Raw genomic sequence first — 22340 nt, forward strand, 5'->3', positions numbered from 1 at the left:
AACACCATGATCAGCTAGCCAATGCCATAGGTCTCTGTGAGTCAGACTATTCTGATTGCTTTTTTTTTTTTTTCCTGATTGCTGCTTTGACTCTGATGTCCATTATGGTAATGACACTCACCTTGCCTTGGGTGTTTGAGTGCCACCACTTGGCTTCTGCCAACCCAGGATTCAATTACTCTCATTGTATTTAGGTTTCCCAATTCAGTGGCAGCAGTTACTGCTATAAGTTCTGAGCTACAGAGAAGAGAGATCATAGAGCTCCTCCAGGATGCTGGGGTTCCCCTCACAAATTTATTTCTCACAATCATGGTGAAAGTTGTATCCTTGGGACCTCCCAGGATGGGTTAATAGGCCTTAAATGACAAATCCACTCTACATTTTCATCTCCCTAGGCCTTAGACTCCTTTCCTCAAGAGTAAACCATAGTTACTGTTGAATTGTTTATTTCTCCTTTCAATTTATCACATTTTGCTTCATGTATTTTGGGTCTCTACTGTTAGGTGCTTTCATGTGTATAATTGTTATTTCTTCCTGATAGACTGAAACTTTTATCATTATATAATGTTTTTTGTCTTAAGTAACAATTTTTGTCTTAACATCTGAGATTAGTATAGCCAGTCCAGCTCTCTTTTGGTTACTATTTGCATGGAGTGTCTTTTTCTCTCCATTTACTTTCAATTTTGTCTTTGAATCTAAAGTGAGTCTTTTGTAGACAGCATAGTTGAACCATGATTTAAAAAAAAAAATCAGTTCTGACAATCTCTGTCTTTTAAGTGGAGAGTTTAATCCATTTACATTTAGTGTAATTACACATAAAGACTTATTTCTGCCATTTGCTATTTGCTTTCTATACGTCATGTCTTTTTTTTCAATTCTTCCATTACCAACTTCTTTTATGTTAAATAGATATGTTTTAGTGTATCATCAAATACACTAAAACATTTTGCAAATGTGAGTGTATGTAGGACATAAGAGGAGATCCTTAGAAGTGGAATTGCTAGGTCAAATGCAGGGCAAGGCATGCATTTAAAACTCTGATAAGGGGGACTTCCCTGGTGGCACAGTGGTTAAGAATCTGCCTACCAATGCAGGGGACATGGATTCGAGCCCTGCTCTGGGAAGATCTCACATGCCACGGAGCAACTAAGCCCGTGTGCCACAGCTACTGAGCCTGAGCTCTAGACCCTGAGAGCCACGACTACTGAGCCAGAGTGCCACAACTACTGAAGCCCGCGTGCCTAGAGCCTGTGCTCCGCAACAAGAGAAGCCACTGCAATGAGAGGCCCGCGCACCACAATGAAGAGTAGCCCCCTCTCGCCGCAACAAGAGAAAGCCCATGCACAGCAACAAAGACCCAATGCAGCCAAAAATAAATAAATAAAATTAATTAATATAAATAAATAAAACTGATAAGTTTTACCACATTGGTCTTAAATGCTTCTACCAATTCAATTGGATATTTTCCATAGAGGGCTTTGCATTTTATTGAAAGCATCTGTTGGCTTGCTGGGATTCTCCCTTAAACTGTCTCCCTGGAGAGGGGGACCTAATTATTCATTTTTTATATTCCCACATTTTAGTGCACAGGCAGCCAAAAAGATGTGACGAAGGAAAAAGGAAACTCTTATGTCGTGACAGGAATATTGGAAAATCAGGAACCATGCAGCATCAGGAACTTGTAGTGTAGCCATGCAAACCAGGAGCCCTGTGAGCTGACTTCAAGTATTTAGTCCCAGAATCTTGGGAAGTGGCAGGTTCTCAAGACACTTCACAAAAAAGGAAACTGAGGCTAGGAGTTAGGAGACTAATGCTCATAAACTAGTAACTGAACTTTTACTGAGCACCTCCTGTGTGTTGGCATTATTCTCCCCATGGGGAAGACCATGATCACATGGTCAGCCCCTGTCCACATGGAACTTTCCTTTATAAATACTTCTTAAGGGAGTAAATAGTAGCTTATTTATTCCTCATCCCATCTTAATGGCTATTATTTCCCTTTCTCAGATGAGGAAACCCTAGGCTCAGAGAGGTGAAATCACTTGTACAAAGCCACACAGCCAGCAGGTGGTCAGGTCTGGATTTCAACTCAGAGCAAGTACTCCCAATCGCTTTGTTATATACTGCCTCTGAATAATATTATTGTCCAGAGCAGCAGCAATCACCATTTCCGCGTGCTAGGCTCTGTGGTAAGGACTGTCCCCTTCATTTATTCAACCAATGCACACTGAGCAGCTACTTTGTGCCAGGCGCCCCCATTTTAAAGATGGGTTAACAGGCCCAGGGAGCTTCTTCGAGAGATGGGGACGCACCGCACCGTCCTCGCCAAGCCTCCCCACCGGGGTGTTCCACCTATGTAAGGAATTCAGTTGGCGCTCAGTTAACCCAAGACACTGTCCCCGCCTCTAACGACACGGACGACTAACTTCACAACCAACCGCTGCCCCAGCGCCACAGAGCAGCGGCTGGGGCGGGACCACGTACTGGAGAGCCTGCCGAGACGGTGGTTGGAAGCCCCGCCTCCCACGCGTGCACGCTGCGCGTCCCGTCGGCCCGCTAGGCTCCGGGAGTCCGGGCGCGGTTGGAGGCGTCCTCAAGGAGTGCGCGCGCCTGCGCCGGCGTCGGGCTCGCGCACGCGCACCTGCGCCGGCGTCGGGCTCGCGCACGCGCACGGCGGCGACGGCAGCGGTGGCGGCGGTTCCTGCCGAGGGCTGTGAGGGCGGGCGGCTCCGAAGGAAGCGGCGAAGCTGAGAGGCTCGGCGGCAGCGGCGGCGGTTTGGCGCGCGTGACTCTCGACCCTGCTCGCTCTGCGGCGGGCGTTTTGATCCGTTACACGGGCGCGGGCGCGGCGGCGGCAGCCCGAGGCCTGCGGCCTAGGCCTCAGCGCGGCGGCGGGCTCGAGTGCGGTGCGGAGCCGGCCTGAGAGCTCTACGCGGCGGCACCATGAGCGTGGAGGCGTACGGGCCCAGCTCGCAGACGCTCACCTTCCTGGACACCGAGGAGGCCGAGCTGCTCGGCGCCGACACCCAGGGCTCCGAGTTCGAGTTTACCGACTTCACTCTCCCCAGCCAGACGCAGACGCCCCCCGGCGGCCCCGGAGGTGGCGGCGCTGGGGCCCCGGTCTGCGCGGGCCCGGGCGCGGCGGCCGGACAGCTCGACGCGCAGGTGAGCGGCACATGGCGACGCCGGAAGCCGGGGCCGGGCCTCGGCGGTCGTGGACCTGCCCCGGTTTCCCCTCCAGCCGGGCCCGGGCTGATCTGCTCGGGTCCCCCAGTCCGGCCGGGTCCGGAGTAACCTGGCCGGGGATCTCCCGCTCAGGACGTGCCCGGAGTAACCTGCCCCAGTTTCCGCTCTCCAGCCGGACCCGGGTAGTTCTCCTTCAAGTTCCGCTCTGGTTGCGTCCGTGTGATCTCAGGACTTAGCTCAGGCCGCGTCTTAAGTGATCTGTCCCAAGTCCTCTTCCGGGCCTGTCCGAGGTGATCGGTCCTAGGTCTGTCTCTGGCCAGGTCGGGGGCGACTTGTCCCCGAGTTCTCCTCCAGCTGGGTCAGTGCCCTGCTCAAACCAGCTCCGGGGTGATCTGCTCCGGTTCCCCCTCTGGGCTGATGCGACCGCCCTGCCCCACTCCCTTACCTGTGGTCGCAGCCATCACGGCACCCCCGCCCCCATTCATGCCCACTGTGCGGCGGGTTCAAATTTCACCGGGCCCTGGGATGCTGGCGAGAGGAGGGTCGAGGCTTCCCCAGCAGAAACGGAATTTTTGCATCCAATCGAGAACCCCACACTCGCTGGCTTTTAAGATTATTCATGAAGCAGTTTGCGTTTTGTTTTTCCTTCTTGCATTGCCTGTTGCTGAAATCGACCTGTTACGTAACTCCATAGCCCTGCCTTGGAAAAGTTGGTTTTGAGTTTGCTCCTCCAATGGGGCAGTGGTAGTGGGTTTCATATAAATGGTTCTGCCACGCCAGAAAGTTCTGTTCTTAATGATGTGAACATTTAGCGAAGGCTGCTCAGTTATTTTAAATTTGGGTTTGTGTTACGAGAGTGTGTTGGGCATACACTTCCTGGACCTGGGTCCCTGCCCCGGGGTGGGAGAAGGGGCTGGCAGTGGTCTTGGGCTGGGCTCCCCAGGAATGTAGCCATCTTCCTGTGGATCTCAGATTCCATTCCTGTGCCTGGCACCTCCCTCAGGTTTATTTTCCTGAATTCTCAGCCAGGGAGGAGCTATAGGGTTCACCTTGTCATAGGTGTCCCTTAGCAAGAGGATCCACTGCCAGGGTGCGGGGAGCTAACCCATCCTCAGCCAGAGTGAGCTCAAACCCTGTCCTGGAGGAGGGGGCTTACATTCTAGTTGGATGAGTCATTCCCGTGGGTAGACCACCCACTTGGACTTTTCTTTTAGCCCCTAATAGAAGCAGAAAACATTTGACTCATGCTAACCCCAGATTCCTTAAAAATAGAAGCTTGATGGGTGGGGCATCAGGGAGAACAGGTGTGCACCATATGTATGTTTTTTCGGTTTTGTTTACATATGGTGGGGGAAGGTAGGAGAGAGGGGAGAGTTTGCATGGAGAAATGAATGAGCCGCTGGAGGCTCATGATACCGCCTGTAGTTTCATACTCTGTAGACCTGTTTCCACAGCTGTAAAATGGGGATAACAGCTATATTTTTGTTACTTTTAAACATACGTGAAATTTGGACTCATGTATGAATGGATAGAGCAGATAGTGCTGTCTGTAATTTGTGTCCAGCGTGTCCGGAAGGCTGAGGATAAAGATCTCTTGGTTGAGCAGTGTGCCATGACCCGTGGCAGCTCAGGGTTGTGAGAGGTAATCGTTTTATTGCAAATCCTGTTTAGACTGTAGCCTATAAAACAGCAAGCCTGGGGCAGCTCTGAGTTCTAGTTGGGTTCTTTTTTTTAAAAATTAATTTATTAATTTACTTATTTATTTATTTTTGACTGCATTGGGTCTTCGTTGCTGTGTGCGGGCTTTCTCTAGTTGTGGTGAGCGGGGGCTACTCATTGCGGTGGCTTCTCTTGTATCGGAGCACAGGCCCTAGGCGCGTGGGCTCAGTAGCTGTGGCTCACGGGCTCTAGAGCGCAGGCTCAGTAGTTGAAGCGCACGGGCTTAGTTGCTCCGCAGCATGTGGGATCTTCCCGGACCAGGGCTCGAACCCTTGTGCCCTGCATTGGCAGGCGGATTCTTAACCACTGCGCCACTAGGGAAGTCCCTGGGCTTCTATTCTGAGTGCCTTTTGATTTTATCTTATTGGATGAGTGGCTGTGGATTGTCAAGTGCTGGGCAACCACTTTTGTTTCACAGCTTTACCGAGGTAGAATTCACATACCATACACTTCACCCATTCAAAGTGTGCAATTCAGTGACTTCAGTACATTCAGAGTTGTGCAGCCACCACCACAGTCGATTTTAGGACATTTTCATCACCATAAAAAGAAGCCCTGCACCGCTTAGCCTGTCAGTCTTCCCTTCTCTAACCCCAGGCAGCCACTAATCTTTCTATCTCTGGATTTACGTACTCTGGACATTTCCTATAAATAGACATATAGTATGTGGTCTTTTGTTCTTTTACTGAGCATGTTTTCAAGGTTCATCCATGTTGTAGCATGTATCTGCTCCATTCCTTTTTATGGCTGAATGATATTCCACAGCACAGACAGACCACATTTTGTTTATCCACTTACCTGTCAGTGGACATTTGGGTTGTTTTTGTTTTTAGCTGTTACGGAAAATGCTGCTGTGAACGTCTGTGTAGAGGTTTCTGTGTGGACGTAAGCCTTCAGTGAAATTGGTGGGTGGTATGGTAACAACTGCCTGTTGCTTTTTCGGGTGCTGCCGGACTGTTTTCCGGTGTGTAGCCACTTTTGATATCAGTTTTGACTGCCAGTTTTGCACAGTTGGTTTTATCTGAAAGTTTGTTGAGGTAACACATGTGTGTCTTGGCCAGGGTGGGAGAATGGCAGGCAGAGGTGACTCTGCTGAGCACTGAGTTAGTTCCAATAACACTTGTTTTCTTGTTTATGATTTGAAACTGATTATTTATCAGAGCCCTGCCAAGTGTCCTTAAGATAAAGGGACAGTTTTCTTTTGAGTATTTGACCCTTTCCTGGCCCCTTCCCCTGCCCTTCAAAGGGCAGGGAAAGGTAATTTTGGAAGTCCTTTGCATAATAGCTGGTATTACAGACCTTCTGGTCTGCCTAGTTGGAATATTTCCCCTTGACTGTTGCTATTATCGTGTTTCCTCCAAACATTGGAATTATGGTGAAAATCTTAAGAGTTGGGAACACTGCCAAACAAAAAAAAAGGAAATGAACCATTGATACAGCCAGCAACATGGATGCATCTTAAAATAATTACAGTGAGTGAAAGATGCACTTAAAAGAGTATATACTCTTTGATTCTGTTCATATAAAACTCTAGAAAGTGCTAGGTAACCTACAGTGACAGAAGGCAGATCAGTGGTTGTGGGGAGGGGAGGAAAGGAGAGAGGGATGGCAAAGGCACGAGGAGACTGAGGGTGATGGATGTGTTTGTTACCTTTATTGATGGATTCACTGGTGTTTATGTACATTGATGTGTGTCAACTTACAAAATTATAAAGAGCTGCTTCCTACTCTTCCAAACCTGCTGCCTTCAGAAGTCAGGGAAGGCTGTTCCAGCATATCCTTGATTGTCCAGGTAAAAAGATCATCTTCTGCTTCCTGGCCCTCAGCTTATGATGAGGAGTGACTTCCATATAGTTCCAGGGTTCCTAAAAGTGGTGAGTCTAAAATTTGAGTCGGCCTTTTTTTGTTCCGTGAACACTCAGTACAGCTGTGACATAAGTACGCCTTGAGAAAATTGGAGATGAGATGCTGCTAGCCTCACAGGAGCTCTGGCATGTGTTCTACCTGTACTTTCCTCTTATTGGATTTCTGGCGTTTGGTTCCAAACCCCCGAAAGGGAGGGCTTACGTGTCAGTTACTGCTTAATAAGCGAAATAACTCCTAACTCTGTTTACCCAATTAATTTCATTACCCAGATTCAGCATGACTGGGGGAAAAGTTAACACTAATACAATACCAATATTAACAGCAGAACAAAGTTCTCTATCAATCTAGCTCCCACAACCAAAAAAGGGAGGCATCTTTCTAATAGCTTTACTGGGCTTCCCTGGTGGTGCAGTGGTTAAGAATTCACCTGCCAATGCAGGGGACACGGGTTCGAGCCCTGGCCCGGGATGATCCCACATGCTGCGGAGCAGCTAAGCCCGTGTGCCACAACTACTGAGCCTGCACTCTAGAGCCCGCAAGCTGCAACTACTGAGTCCCCATGCCTAGAGCCCGTGCTCCGCAACAAGAGAAGCCACCGCAGCGAGAAGCCCATGCCCCGCAATGAAGAGTAGCCCCCGGTCGCCACAACTAGAGAAAGCCCGCGCGGAGCAGTGAAGACCCAACGCAGCCAAAAAAAAAAAAAGTAATAATAAAATAAATAAATGATAGCTTTACTGACGTATGGTCATATACCAGAGTCCTCTTGTTTGTTTGTTTTTTATAATTTTTACAGTTTCACACACCTTGATCTGGGTCATGGATATAAGCAGTTAAGACATGCTTTTTTTTTTTTTTTTTTGGCTTTGCCAAGCGGCTTGCAGGATCTTAGTTCCCTGACCAGGGACTGAACCCGGGCCCCTGGCATTGGAAGCACAGAGTCCTAACCACTAGACCGCCAGGCAGTTCCCAAGGCCTCTTGTTTTTAAGTGTTCAATTCAGTGTTTTGTGTTTTTTTTTTTTTTTTTTTCTTTTTTTTAGTAAATTTACTGGGCTGTGTAGCCATCCCAACAGTCACTCACTGTCCTGAGTTCTCTTTCATGCCACCTTTCCTTTCCTCTTCTATTTTTGCTCCTTCTAATCTTGGTTGTTTCTTGTTAAAGCTCTAAGGTAGGAAGATCGGGTGACCCCGCGCTTCCCACTCCAGGTCACACACTGGGGAGATGTGGTGCTTCGTGTGCTGGGGTTCAGAGGTAGGAGCTGAGGCCTGGCCACACTGCTCATGTGGTGAGCCTGGGAGCCCTCATGTGTCTGTTCACGTTTTGTTTTGTTCCCTCTGCACAGACTCTCAGGCTGACCTCCTCAGCCTGGTTCTCAACTCCCGTCCTCTCAGTACTTCTGTTTCCCTGTCTTGCTGTGCCTGGGGAGGGCTGACTCCCACTGGGAGTCAAAGTGAGTCGTTTGCCAACTGCAGCTGCTTTGTTAGAAATGGCAGGTGTTGCCCAGTCTGCAGTTGACCCTGGGGACACTGAGGGCCCAGAGGAGGGAAAGGGAAAAAAGCCTTTGTGAGTGGTGGTCCTTGAGTTGTTCAGGAAGGGCACCCTGAACAACTTGGGTACAGGGCTTGGCATGGAGGGAAAAGGGCTGTTGTCCACGACGAGGGGCTCAGGCTGGATCCTGGAGCCTCATGTTGCTGCTGAGGGGTGCCGTGACCTCCCTTGAGAGGAAGGGCCCTTAGGTGGCAGGGAGACCTGGCAGAGTTTGGCTGAGGCTAGAAGGGGAGCTCAGGCAGAGAGCGCCGGGGTCAGATGTGTGCCCTCAGGTGCGCACATGTGTGAAATACCACAGTACCAGGTGGCCACAGTGGCCACTCCTCCTCGCACACATGCTTGTCACTGCGCTGAGCACCCCGTTGTCCCCGAGTCCTCATAACTCCTCTAGAGCAGGCGTGAGTTCTTGTCTGATGGTTTTCATCAGGGCCCGGGATCCCCCTGGGCTGAGGCAGGGCTCCCCTTGGATGGGAGGTGTGAGTAGGGGGTCAGCAGACCTTTGGAGGTGCTGCCCTGAGAGCTGCGTGAGAGGCCTTGCAGGAGGGAGAGGCCCCACCAGAGGGCTGTGAGCAGGGGCTGGAGGGGTAGATTGTGGGTATTGGCTCTCAACTGAGGGGCAGTTGTGTGGTAGGGGTGGTCTTTCGGTGGCATAGGACAGTCCAGCTCACAGAGAAGGGCCAAGATGACCATTGTGTTCAGTGGGTCCCAGTGCAGAATGTGGCCTGGGAGGTGCAGAGCGGGCAGTGAGTCAGGCCGGGTCTCCAGTGCTCCCTTTTCCAAGTCTTTTAGGGCCCCAGTCTTGGGGGGCTTTGAACTCTTCTTGCCGGAAGAGCTTTCCATGAGGGCAAAATCCTACTTCCTCTGATAAACAACAGGAATGCCGGGTCCTGGGATCCCATGGCTGGCATAGGGTCCTTGTGCCTTTTTATGTGTGTTGGTCCACTAGCAGCTTGCAAGTTGGACAACTGAGCTGGGTTTCTCAGGATCCCTGTGGACTGTTGCCAGTACGGCTTCTAGACAGTACAGTTGATTTAGGCTGCCTGCTGAGCTGTGAGTAGCCCTTTGTCATGACTGAGGATAGCACCTTCCTATCTACTCTAGCTCTTCGCGTAGCTCAGCTGCCAGGGCTGACAGTGAACCTGGAGGGGTTGCTTGCCTCATCCGAGGCAGAAGCCATTTGGTACAAGCTGTGCTCATCTATCTTCCATCACTCCTTTCATGTGCATGGCTCTGCAGAGCTAACACAGATTCCAGGCAGCCACCTTGTCCACCTGTATTGTGTAAAAATGTTTATTAGGAATTCTCTCATGTATAAGTAGATAAAGCAAATCCTAACCATCTGTCTTCTTGATTTGATGGTTGTGAAGATTTTCTTTTCTCTCTTTTTTCTTTTTCTTTGCTGAAGTGTTTTAAAGCAAATCCAACTTGTCACTTCACTCTTCTGAGGTTGAGCCATATGAGTTAGTGATACTCAACCATTTAAACCTATGCTATTTAGAATGCATTTCTAAAAACATGAAAAGGGCATCTTTCCTTCATAGCCGCACTGCTGTGGTCAGACAAACAGCACCAACAATAGTTTTTCAGGATCATCTAATATTGAATACATGGGGCTTCCCTTTCTCCACAGTCAGATTATTTACCTGGTCCGGATCCCTGTGAGGTCTAGTGTTAATGTGATTGATTGTCATGTCTCCAGCCCTGCTCCTCTGGGCAGCCCCTCCCTCTTCTTCTTTTCATGCCACTGAGCCAGGATCCGGTCCAGGTCATTGTCCTGTGAGGTGTCCTGCCTTCTGGACTGAACCTCTCCTCACAGCCTGGCTTCTCCCTGCAGGTGTGGGTGGATTCCATCTCAGTCTGTGAGCTCCTTTGAGAGTGGCTGACCCCAGAGCTGGGCAGGCAGGGGCAGCACAAGGGGAGCTGCAGACACCCCAGACAGGTCGAGGATATTCTTGAGCTTTGAAATGAACTGCAGGGGTGGACTTGGCATTTGATCAAAACAAGGGTCTACTGAAAAGAGGGAGGCAGGTAGAACTCCTTTAACCCAAAGCTCAGGGACTGCTGTGTTGGGTGGGACCATGTGAAGTTCCCTTCATTGTAGGTCAAAAATGGTCAAATCTCAACAATTTCTTGTGGTTAAAACTAATGGATTGAAGAAGGCTAAGAGATTACATCACAAATAATGTGTAATTGTTAACTGGGTCTTGGATTTAAAAAACTGTAAAGGACATTGTTAGAACATTGGGAAAATGTGTATATGTGTATTAGATATCAGTATTATATCAGCATTATTCCTGAGTGTGATGTTTATATTGTGGTTGTGTGGAGAAAGCCCTTGTCCTGGGACCTATGATTCTGAAATGGATCAGGAACAGAAAAGTATGTGTGTGTGTGAATGCATGTGTGCATACGTGTGCAGAGCAAGAGAGGGAGAGAGCAAGTGTGGCAAAATGTGAGTGGCTGGTGGATCCAGATGGTGGGTGTGTGGGTCATTCATTCTCTGTAGTTTTGAAACTTTTTCAAAAGCTGAGGGAGAGCGGATCTTCTGTTCTCCTTTTCCTGAGGCAGGGCTCAGAGACCTGGTAGTTCCTCTCTGCCTCAGGTCACCTGAGGGAAAGGCGATTTCCCACTCACTCTTCTTTATTTAAGTTGTGGAAGAAAAGAATAAATGATGAGTCATTTTACATCTCAACCTTTATATTTTGGATGAGAAGATATGTTCATTTAGCTAACACTGTGAGAGCCTCCTGGGGTGTGGGCTCAGTTCTAGGTGCGGGAGTCAGAGCAGGGAGCAGGACAGGCAGAGCTGGCCCCACTGGCGCCCCTCAGATGGGGTCAGGGGAGGCCTCCCTAGGAGGTGCCCTGTGGACCGGGACTGAAGGACCAGGAGCCATCTGTGTAGAAGCCAGGGGGAGAGTGAGTGCAAAGGCCCTGGGACATTGGCATAGTCGGGGATTGAGGGACAGAAATGTCCATTTCATGCTGAGTGGTATGACGCTTATGAGGTTTGGGGTAAAAATTTATGGTCTAAAAGTTCTTACCAGCACAGTTAGTGGTAATTTTTGAACTGATGTGCTTTTCCTTTGTGGGAATGAAGTGACCTTTCTTCCTGCTGTTCTGAGGTGCACTGAGTTCTGCAGTGGCTCGTAAGAAACTCTCTGGGCAGAAAACCTCTGCAAGGCCTTGATCAGCTCAGCAGCTCATAGGTGGACTTCAGTAATGAGTGCCCAGAGCAGGGGTGGAGAGGGAACTGTTTCCTTCACTTTCTAGACCCAGTGACATGGTGCCTGGGGACGGGCTTGGTGCCAGGGGTGCAGGGAGGACTTTCCCTTCTTGAGCCCAACAGGACCCAGGGGTCCTGGCTGGAGGTGATGGGTTGATAACCTCAGTCCTGTGCCAGACAAGGACACTCCCCTCCCTTCTTCCATTACATCGCCTGGCTTGGATTGTGGGCCTTCTCTGTGCCAGGCACTCTTTAGTGCTTTAACTCACTTAATTATAGTTGCTAAGGTCAAATGTATTTTTTTTTTAATTTATTTATTTTTGCGGTACGGGGGCCTCTCGCTGTTGTGGCCTCTTCCTCTTCGGGGTACAGGCTCCGGACGCGCAGGCTCAGCGGCCATGGCTCACGGGCCCAGCCGCTCCGCGGCATGTGGGATCTTCCCGGACCGGGGCACGAACCCGTGTCCTCTGCATCGGCAGGCGGACTCTCAACCACTGCGCCACCATGGAAGCCCAGGTCAAATGTATTTTTGAAGTTAATGTTTATCTTAAAACTTTCCAGAAAGTAGAGGGAGAAACTAACAAGCCAGCTGTAGAACTCTGTGTTGTGGTCAGGTCACAGCTGGGCAGGAGTGGGGCTGGGCAGGGGTTGGACAAGTGCATGTGGTGTGTAGGTGTGTGTAAGTACTTGTGAGGAGGGACACACCCACGCCCCAGCCACACAGCTACAGGGCCTACTGGGGAACCTGGACTCTTCTCTCTCTCTAGTCTCCCTGCCTTCAGTGGGGCTGAGGGAGAATCCGTCTGACCTTGTGTTGTGTCGGTATTGTATTGTCTCTTGAGAGTTCCTAGAGCAGGTCCTAGAGCGGACTTAGATTTCTTGCTCCTTATTAAGCCTGAGGGGTATGAGTGATGCAGAGAGAGGGTCGTCACATGGTTGGTCAGGCTCTGTTAAGAGCCTCACACATTCCTGATGTGCCCTCTGCTGGTTCACTCTTCCCTCTGTGAAGGGAGATGAAGTGTGGGATCTGAGGCCTGGATGAAGCAGGAGTGGGTGGAATGAAGCCACCTGGTGTCACGCAGGTGTCCGTATTACTCCACATACTAATTTTGATGTTTCAGGAAAGTAAAGATTCACATATCACTAAGGATATTTCTTTACACATAAAAGTTTATACAACCTGATGAGACATTTTAGGAGTTCTTCTAGACTAGGAGTTAGCAAGCATTTTCTTTTTTTTCCTTAAATTAACCATTTTTTATTTTTGAAATTTATTTATTTATATATTTATTTATTTTGGCTGCACTGGGTCTTCGTTGCAACGCACGGGCTTCTCTAAGGCGTGCCGTCTTAGTTGCGGTATATTGGATCTTAGTTCCCTGACCAGGGATCGAACCTGGGCCCCCTGCATTGGGATCGTGGAGTCTTAACCACTGGACCACCAGGGAAGTCCCCCAACTGTTTTTTCTTTTTATTTTTTTGCGGTACACAGGCCTCTCACTGTTGTGGCCTCTCCCATCGCGGAGCACAGGCTCCGGACGCGCAGGCTCAGCGGCCATGGCTCACGGGCCTAGCCGCTCCACGGCATGTGGGACCTTCCCAGACTGGGGCACGAACCCGTGTCCCCTGCATCGGTAGGTGGACTCTCAACCACTGCGCCACCAGGGAAGCCCCCCAACTGTTTTTTAAACTGAACTATATAGTTAATTTACAATATTGTGTTAGTTTCAGGTATACAGCAAAATGATTCAGTTATATATATATTCTTTTTTAGATTCTTTTCCATTATAGGTTATTACAAGATATTGAATGTAGTACCCTATACTGTAGGTCCCTGTTGTTTATCCATTTTATAGTAGCAGGGTGTATATGTCAATTTCAGACTCCTAATTAACACCACCCCCCATCAGCCCCTTTGGTAACCATAAGTTTGTTTTCTATGGTGTGAGTCCATTTCTGTTTTGTAGATAAGTTCATTTGTTTCATTTTTTTAGATTTCACATGCAAGTGATATATGATATTTGTCTTTCTCTGTCTGACTTCACTTAATATGATAAGTGACTTCACTTAATATGATAATATGATATGTCCATCTATGTTGCTGCAAGTGACATTATTTCATTCTTTTTTATGGCTGAGTCATATTCCATTTTATGTATATGTACCACATCTTATCCATTCCTCTGTCGATGGACATTTAGGCTCCTTCCATGTCTTGGCTGTTGTAAATAGTACTGCTGTGAACATTGGGGTGCATGTACATTTCGAATTAGAGTTTTCTCCGGATATATGCCCAGGAGTGGGATTGCTGGGTCATATGGTAGTTCTGTGTTTAGTTTCTTGAGGAACCTCCATATTGTTCTCCATAGTGGCTGCACCAATTTACGTTCTCACCAACAGCAAAGGAGAGTTGCTTTTTCTCCATGCCCTCTCCAGCATTTATTGTTTGTAGACTTTTTAATCATGGCCATTCTGACTGGTGTGAGGTGATACCTCGTAGTTTTGGTTTGCATTTCTCTAATAATTAGCAATATTGAGCATTTTGTCATGTACCTGTTGACCATCTGTATGTCTTCTTTGGAGAAATGTCAGCAAGCATTTCCTTAAAGTGCTAGGTAGTAAATGTTCTAGGCTTTGTGGGACAAGAAGCAAATACCTACTATTAGGCATTTAATCCAACCATTTAAAAATGTAAATACCATTCTGAGCTTGAGATTGTGGCCCACACCCTCTCAGCCCTCCCCTGTAGCATGATATATGTGGCTCTTTCACTGCCATGAAGTGAAATCCAGGTACTATAATCTGGCCACACACTTTCAGAAAACAAACACATGTGTGCTGAGGCAGTCACACTGAGAGGTGTCTTGGTCCCTTGTCGGCAGCCTCATCCTAGTATTGCCACTGCATGTGTCAGGAGAAGTGTTGCCAAAAGGAGAGGTGACTTTTTGAAGTAGTAACTTGCTATCAAAATTTCAAACAAAGGGGACTTCCCTGGTGGTCCAGTGGGTAAGACTCCATGCTCCCAACACAGGGGGCCCAGGTTCGATCCCCGGTCGGGGAACTAAGAGTCCGTCCGCATGCCGCAACTAAGAAGTCCGCATGCTGTAGCTAAGAAGCCTGCTTGCCGCAGCTAAGGATCCCACATGCCCACATGCTGCAACTAAGACCCAGTGCAGCCTAAATAAATAAATTAACAAATGTTTAAAAATTTTTTCAAACAAAGCACAGCAAAAAATTGCCAACAGGCATAGGAAAAGATATTTAGCATCATTATAATCCAGATTATGCCAATCAAAACCACAATGAGATACCACCTCACACCCATTAGGATGGCTACTATCAACAACCAATAGAAAAATCACAAGTGTTGGCAAGGATGTAGAGAAATTAGGACCCTTGTGCACTACTGGTGGGTGGGAATATAAAATAGTGTAGCTGCTGTGGAGAACAGTATGGCAATTCCTCAAAAAGTTAAACATAGAATAATTATATGATTCAGCAACTTCACTTCTGGGTATATACCCCAAAGAATTGAAAACAGGGACTTGAAGAGATACTTGTACTCCATGTTCATAGCAGCATCATCCACAGCAGCCAGAAGGTGGAAGCAACCCAAGTATCCACTGACTGATGAATGGATAAACAAAATGTTGTGTGTCCATACAGTGGAATATTATTCAGCCTTAAAAGGGAGGAAATTCTGACACAGTTAGGACATAGATGAACCTTGAGCACATTATGCTAAGTGAAATAAGTCAGTCACAAAAGGGCAAGTACCATATGATTCCACTTATGTGAGGTCCCTACAGTAGTCAAATTCATAGAAACAGAAAGTAGAATGGAGGTTGCCAGGGGCTGAGGGAGGGGGAATGGACAGTTTCAGTTTGAGAAGATGAGAAAGTTCTGGAGATGGATGGTGGTAGTGGTTGCACAACCATGTGAATGTACTTAACGCAACAACCACTTACAATTTTTTTGAAAAGGAGATCAGGGATTTACAAAGAGGTGCTTGTGATGATGTTAATAATGCTGTCTTCATTACATTAAAATCCAAAAGTTGATACTGGTTTTTCATTTAAAAAAAAATTTCCCCCAAACAAAGCATACAGTCTTCTTGCATTTAACCTGATTGTTGCCTTCTGAAAAAATGTTGGGACTTCCCTGCTGGTCCAGTGGTTAAGACTTTGCCTTCCAGTGCAGAGGGTGTGGGCTTGATCCATTGTTGGGGAGCTAAGATCCCACATGCCCGGTGGCCAAAAAAAACAAAACATAAAACAGAAGCAGTATTGTAACAAATTCAATAAAGACTTTAAAAATGGTCCGCATCAAAAAAATCTTAAGAAAAAAAGATAGTATATTAAAGTGGTGGCAGACACAGTGAAATGGGGTTCTGATCTGGCTGAGACCATTACACAGACACGTGTTCCTGTAATGGGTTCTTGGCTTCCTTGACAACCCGAATGCACCTTTGGAGTTTCTGGGGTGCCCCCCCCTCAGGAGACCCGTTGTCCTTAGGCCCATATAGGTGACTGGAGCAGTGGACAGGGACTGGCCTGAGCCGACCCTGCATGGCGTGGGTGTGGGTTTTGGTTTCCCAGCTCTGTGTAGCAGACCAGTGTCTGATCCCGTCTCACAGCTCAGAGAAACCTGGTGCCTGCCCTGGGGCTCCTGTCACTCCTTCCCTTCTTACATCGCATGATGCTTCCACTGCTTGACCCAGCCTTGTGTGGGCTGTGGCCCGTGGGGACCATGATGGGGACTGTTGGCTGCTGTCTGAGGAAGCAGTTCCTAGGGGGGCAGCATTAGGAGCACCTGTTTCCCTCAGACAAGCTGAGTCTGTGCACCCGTGAATGGATGTGTGAGCTCAGCAGAGGTGCCTGTGAAATTCATTGCTTAGTTATTTAAAGTTGCCTATTTGTATGTTTTTGCTGTTATAACATATAAAGGGTACATTTAGTAAGATTGTGTCCTGAAACTGGAAGATTATCCTAACATTCAATTTCTGATTCATAATTAAGAAGGGCTGCCTTCTGGAGAGGGGAACTGTCAGTGAAGGAAGTATGTGGACTAACGAGAGAACTGCATTCCCACATCTGCAGGGGTCACAACTTCTGGTGTTAGGCTTTAAAGGAGGAGGACCCTTGTGCAGCTGTCCGCAGGGGGGGACCATACCTAGTTTGTAAAAAGTCATCTTGCTTCTTGTGGCCTTCAGCTTCCTGCTTGTAGTCATGGCGCTATGGCTAGATGGGGTTGGGCCTGGGTGTGCAGGTGGCAGGGCGGATGACCTCAGCCACCTGTGCCCTGTTTTTGGCCAGGTAGGTTTGATAGGGAAGAGGAGAGTATGAAAAGTCAAATCAGAAGACGCTGAACTGTCGCACAGTAGAGAGCAGGCCAGTGCTTCACGGGAAGGTTGCCATGACTGCTCATATGGGGAGAAGCCACATGCCTGGGCTGAGGCCCGGAAGCTGCAGTCTTTCATGGTGACGCTGCCTTCTGCCATAGGTCGGTGGACCTGAGGGCATCCTGCAGAACGGGGCCGTGGATGACAGCGTGGCCAAGACTAGCCAGTTGTTGGCCGAGTTGAACTTCGAAGAAGATGAGGAAGATACCTATTACACGAAGGATCTCCCCATACATGCGTGCAGGTGAGCACCTTCAGCGGAGGAGAGGACTCGCCTCCCAGAGCATCCATGTTCTCTATGCATTTGCTGAGTTTACAGAGGCCCCTCTAAGACCATGGACTGTGACACTTGGAAACACTGTCCTTGGGAATAAGGAGGTTGCTCAAGCCTTTGTACACACATTAAGTCCCTATTACTGGGCAGGCGAATGGGATCAGCACCCTCTGTCACCCCTGATTCTCCCAGCTGGAGGGGGAAAGGTTCCCCTTCTCTGCCTTCCTCAGACCCTTGGGTTGTTACCCGGTACCTGCCCCACTCACTTATCAGAAAGAACTCATCACATTGGGTGAGCATTTGGAGGGTGAATAGAGCAGCTAAGATTTCTCTTACAAAGAGATTACTGTAGGCTTCTTTAAAACATCTACCTCCTTGTTGCGTTGAAGATTCCTGAAAAATTGGAAGTGAGTAGTCAGTGGATGGACCTGCGTGTTGACCAAATTTGGAATTCTCATCTAGAGGAGGACCCACCCCTGTGTTTGGACTTACTCTTGCTTTTTTGTTACACGCACATGAGGAAATTGAGACCAAAAGAGGTGAAATGATCTTGCTCGGGGCACCCCGCCAGGCAGGGCAGTGGGCCTGGGCCTCTACTCAGCTCTGCCTGCCCCTTGGGCACGCTGCCCCTCTGAGGTCTGCACCCATCACGGGACAGAGGGCCACTCTTTTCCCTGCTTGGTGGGCACACTTTTTTACTTTGTTGGCTCTTTGTTCACTCTCATTTACAGTACATTTTTACATACGTATTCGCGTTCCTGTTATGTACCAAATATGCCTGTGAAGTGGTCCTGGTGAAGCTGCAGGTCGTTAAAGTCTGCACACCCCCTCGCACTCCTGCCGTCCCCAGGGAGTGGAGTAGGGAGAGCCCCCTGGCGTGAGGTGTTGCAGGGAAGGTTCTTGGCCAGAGGACATTCTCGTTTGAGACTTGAGTGTTGGCTTCATCCACATACAGAACTCTGTGGAGAGCCAATATTTCTGTTTTTGGTGTGTTGATTTTCAGAAAAGGGAGGCCAGGGGGCTCTCCCTAGGTGCTCCTTGCGAGCTGAGCTCAGTCTGTACCCCAGGACCCTCCGCTGCTGGGTTGAGCTGAGTGTTCCCAGGAGCACGGCGCCCTCTGCTGGAGCATGGGAGGCACTGTGAACGCAGCATGGTCTCAGCTTACCTTCTGTGTGCCCAGAGCTAGGGATGCTGATTTCCCTGCTTATAAGTCACGGTTCCTGAATCATGAGGCCAAGGGGAGTGACTAGGTCACCTTGGGGGTTTTAGGACTCCATTGTTGGGCTCACCTGGCACCTTGCACTGCTCTCACCCCCACCCCCCGCCACCTCACCCTGGAAGGGGCTTTGCTGCTGTCTGAGGAGTCTCCACAGCACCCCTAAACCCTTCCCTGCGTTCACAGGGTCAGGAAGCCTCTGCAGTTAACTGATTGGATTTTGTTAGTGGGATCGTTGGATTTGAGTATGTGTTTAATGAAAAACTTAAAAATGTTGTAAGAGGAAAGAATTTTACATCCTGCCAAATTAAAACCAGAGAGTGGTCTTCTAGCTTTAACTGTTGATGTTTTGACTTTTTTAGTTACTGCGGAATACACGATCCTGCTTGCGTGGTTTACTGTAATACCAGCAAGAAGTGGTTCTGTAATGGACGTGGAAATACTTCTGGCAGGTAGATAATCAAACCGCGCATGTGTCTTTAATCAGTGCTGTGCTCAGATTTGTGTGTAAATTATGGAAATGTTGAAGCGAAGCACAATATAAAATCATGCTAACAAACCTGGTTTTTTCCCTCCTCTGTGACTGGTTTAACTTGAAACAGATGGTGGTGTGTGAATGCCTTAATGTATTTACCCTTGATTTATTCTCTGTGGTTCTTTTTATTATGCAAGTAGGGTTGGCTTAATTCTCTTTCCCAGTTTTTATTTATATTTTTCTGCAAGATGAGCTCCTGGCACGCCTGTTCATCTTCATTACTGGGTGCCTGGGGAGGATGTTCCCAAGACAGCAATGGGCATCCATGGGAGCCGCTTCCTGAGAAGGCTCCCTCTGGCCTTAGCTCATCAGAGCAGTCCTGAGGCTAATATGGGCCAGATCCTGAAGCATCAGATTAAATTAAGTTCACTTGACCGTCGGCTCTGGGCTTCCCTTCCTGCTGTTGATCAGCAGCAGCTGTGACTAGGTCCCTTGTTTTGTGTTTGGGGTGAGACCCACATTGTGAGGGTGCTTGCATTCCAGGGGAGAGTCCATTTGGCTAAGCTCGAGCGGTGAGACTCCTCAGCCTCCACCACTGGCATGGGTCTGGTCCTGGTGGCTCCTCCAAGGCTGCCATGATGTGCAGCGACTCGCTCCATTACCACAGGGAAGCAGAGCAGAGTCTCCGTGGGGCAGGGATCCGGGTCGCCTGCAAGAAAGCGGCATCTTCCTCTGAGGTTCACGTTTTATAGAAATAAAGTGACAAAATTCCGTAGGCAGCTTTATTTGTACAGAGCCCGTACCCTTCCTGTGCCTTTGGCAGCCGTGGCTGAGGACACAGAATGGTCAGATCTCGTGTCACCTTGGAGTTAGTAATGCGAATTGTGGGGTTCTGAGTGAGGCAAGAAAGGGAGCTGATGTTTTTTAGAGATGTGAAGGGAAAAGCATCTTCAGGGTACCCAGAAGAGACTGGTATACCATTTTCCGGACGTTCTGGGTAATTATAAGTGTTACCGTGTTCGCATTAGTTCCTCTCCTGCAGGAAAAGCAGTTAAATAAAACTTGCCTTGGCTGGCAACCCCAGCTTCCGGTCAGCAGAGCCAAGATCAGGGAAGTGAGTGGAGGGCCTCTAAGAGAAAACAGACTTGGCCGGCCAGATTGTGTGTGCTGTGCAAGGTCAGACTGTGAAGGTGATGGGACAGCCACTCGCCTTTGGGAAGCTGCCAGTGTAATGGGGTGAGGTGGGCCTAGAAAAGACAAGAGGAAATCACTGATCCTGGTAGAAGGCCCACGGGTGGCGGGGTGGGGGGGAGGGGGTGGCTTTGGAAGTACGGAGAGCAGTGATGATTAGTTAGGTAATCTGACAGTCTTCGTGGGGCCAGAGAGGATTAGGATGTTGGCAACTGAGCCGAAGCTTGCAACAGGAGGGGTTTCCCAAGGTGATGTGAAGGCGGCAGCAGGGAAGGCTGGGGGCTTGGCAGGCAATGCTCAGCGCGTGACAAACCTGCAGCCAGGCTGCAGATCGCTAGCGGGGCTGGGAGGGCTTGAGGCAGAACTGTGCACCACCCGTGGGCCCTGAGTGAGGCTGGCGTGGCGGAGGGTAGGGTTTGGTGGCTGGGGCACTCAGGCCCTGGTTTAGGTGAGCCGTGTCCCGGAAATGAGAAAGGCGTCAGAGCCCTGGCCACGTGCAGCAAGGAAAGAGCTGAGGTGGCGGGGCTTTCAGACCATTCAGGGCTGGCCCTGTGCTTCCGGAGAGTATCCCTGAGCCCCACTACTCGGTATTTTTTACTGTCCTCAGGTTTCTAATACATTTGGTTATCAGGTTTCCTGGCCTGCAGCAAATGAGGAGGGGTGTTGCTCCTGGAAGCAGGCACAGGGGCCATGAGAAGTGACTTTGAAAGGAGCAGGAGAGAAACTACAACAGCAGAGGAGCAGTGAAAGGGGCGAGCCTCCTGCCTCTCCAGGACAGCAGCCTTGTCCCCAGCGTTAGATTCACTTAGGTCCAATAAGTTGGATTTAAGAAAGCAGGAACTGGCGGGGAGAGAAAAAAGCAGGAACTGTGTGAAACGTGTTAGGAGAGTTTTCCTTAAAAATGGTTCAAGTCGGATTGATTTTTGTGCTCTGTGGGAGCCAGTTCAGGGGCGGGCTGGTCCCCCGGGATGCCAGATGGATGAGGTGTGACCACTCCTGCTAATGGACCGTGAACGGTACCGGAACTTTTAACGGAGCTCGAAAATTGAAAGTGGTGAAAAGCCAAACTTTGGGTGTTAACTATTTATCATTTCCTGGTTTTAGCCACATTGTAAATCACCTCGTGAGGGCAAAATGCAAAGAGGTGACACTGCACAAGGATGGGCCCCTGGGGGAGACGGTTCTGGAGTGTTATAACTGCGGCTGCCGCAACGTCTTCCTCCTCGGCTTCATCCCTGCCAAGGCTGACTCGGTTGTGGTGCTGCTGTGCAGGTGAGGGCAGGGCCGCGATTTCCCTGGGGGACTGCCTTTCAGCCCCAGTCATCTTCCCCAAAGACTCAGCCACTCGATAGCTCTGACTTCATGGAGCTTTAAAATAGTTTCTGCCGACTGACGAGGTGTAAGGAGGTTCGGGGGGTTGGGGCTTGTTAGAGAGCTGGGAATGTCAAGTAACCCTTTTGGGGTGTGTTCTGGTTAAATCATGAAAACAATTGAGTAAAAGCAAAGTTTCTTCTGAGTTTTAAGAGTTCAGAGCCCAAGTGTGTGGGGCACGCAATTTATTGCTAACAATTTAAAGGTAATGTGATCATACAGTAAAATGTAGGGAATGCCCCTTTGAGGTTAAAGGCAGTAAGCCTTTGGGGGGCTAGAGGTCATCCTCACCTGGGCTCTCCCCGCCCTCGGGGCTTCTGCAGGCAGCCCTGTGCCAGTCAGAGCAGCCTCAAGGACATTAACTGGGACAGCTCGCAGTGGCAGCCCCTGATCCAGGACCGTTGCTTCCTGTCCTGGCTGGTCAAGATCCCTTCTGAGCAGGAGCAGCTGCGGGCGCGGCAGATCACCGCCCAGCAGATCAACAAGCTGGAGGAGCTCTGGAAGGTGAGGGCCTGCTGTGAATGCACACCCATCTCAGCACCAAGTGTTGGGGGGGGTGGGTGGAGAGGGGAGCTGGGGGTGGTGTCTCAGAAACAGGAGGTTCCGGAAGGAGCTCGAGGGGGACTCTGCAGCCTCTACCTGGAGTGGCCCCTCGAGCTCCTTCTGGAAGCGGGACTGAGGGCGCCACGGGTACCTCCCACCAGGCCTCTGGGAAAGGAAAGCTCCGGCTGTTGGATTTTTTCTCTTGCTGAGGGCAAGGGTAGGTGGTGGGAAGGAAGTGGATGGGAACTGGCCATTGGTGACTGTGTGTGGACATGTCAGGAGGAGCCGGGCCTGAGTAGACAGACAGGACTGCAGGTGCACTCCATAA

The 22340-nt window shown here is 49.3% G+C and overlaps 1 protein-coding gene across 2 annotated transcripts in view; it reads left to right on the plus strand.

Annotated features, from left to right (window-relative positions):
• The first annotated feature begins 2662 nt into the window (after positions 1-2662).
• The window catches only part of UPF1 (UPF1 RNA helicase and ATPase), a 36491-nt gene continuing 16813 nt past the window's right edge, over positions 2663-22340 (plus strand). For both annotated transcript variants that reach the window (XM_081234002.1, XM_081234003.1), the window contains exons 1-5: positions 2663-3165; positions 17044-17186; positions 18795-18884; positions 21203-21370; positions 21793-21973. In XM_081234002.1, the coding sequence (XP_081090128.1) occupies positions 2944-3165; positions 17044-17186; positions 18795-18884; positions 21203-21370; positions 21793-21973 (804 nt within the window). In that variant the 5' untranslated portion in view covers positions 2663-2943. The remainder of the gene's footprint in view (positions 3166-17043; positions 17187-18794; positions 18885-21202; positions 21371-21792; positions 21974-22340) is intronic.

The sequence above is a fragment of the Mesoplodon bidens genome (genome assembly GCF_964165515.1).
Source record: "Mesoplodon bidens genome assembly, chromosome: 4".
NCBI classification, from domain to species: domain Eukaryota; kingdom Metazoa; phylum Chordata; class Mammalia; order Artiodactyla; family Ziphiidae; genus Mesoplodon; species Mesoplodon bidens.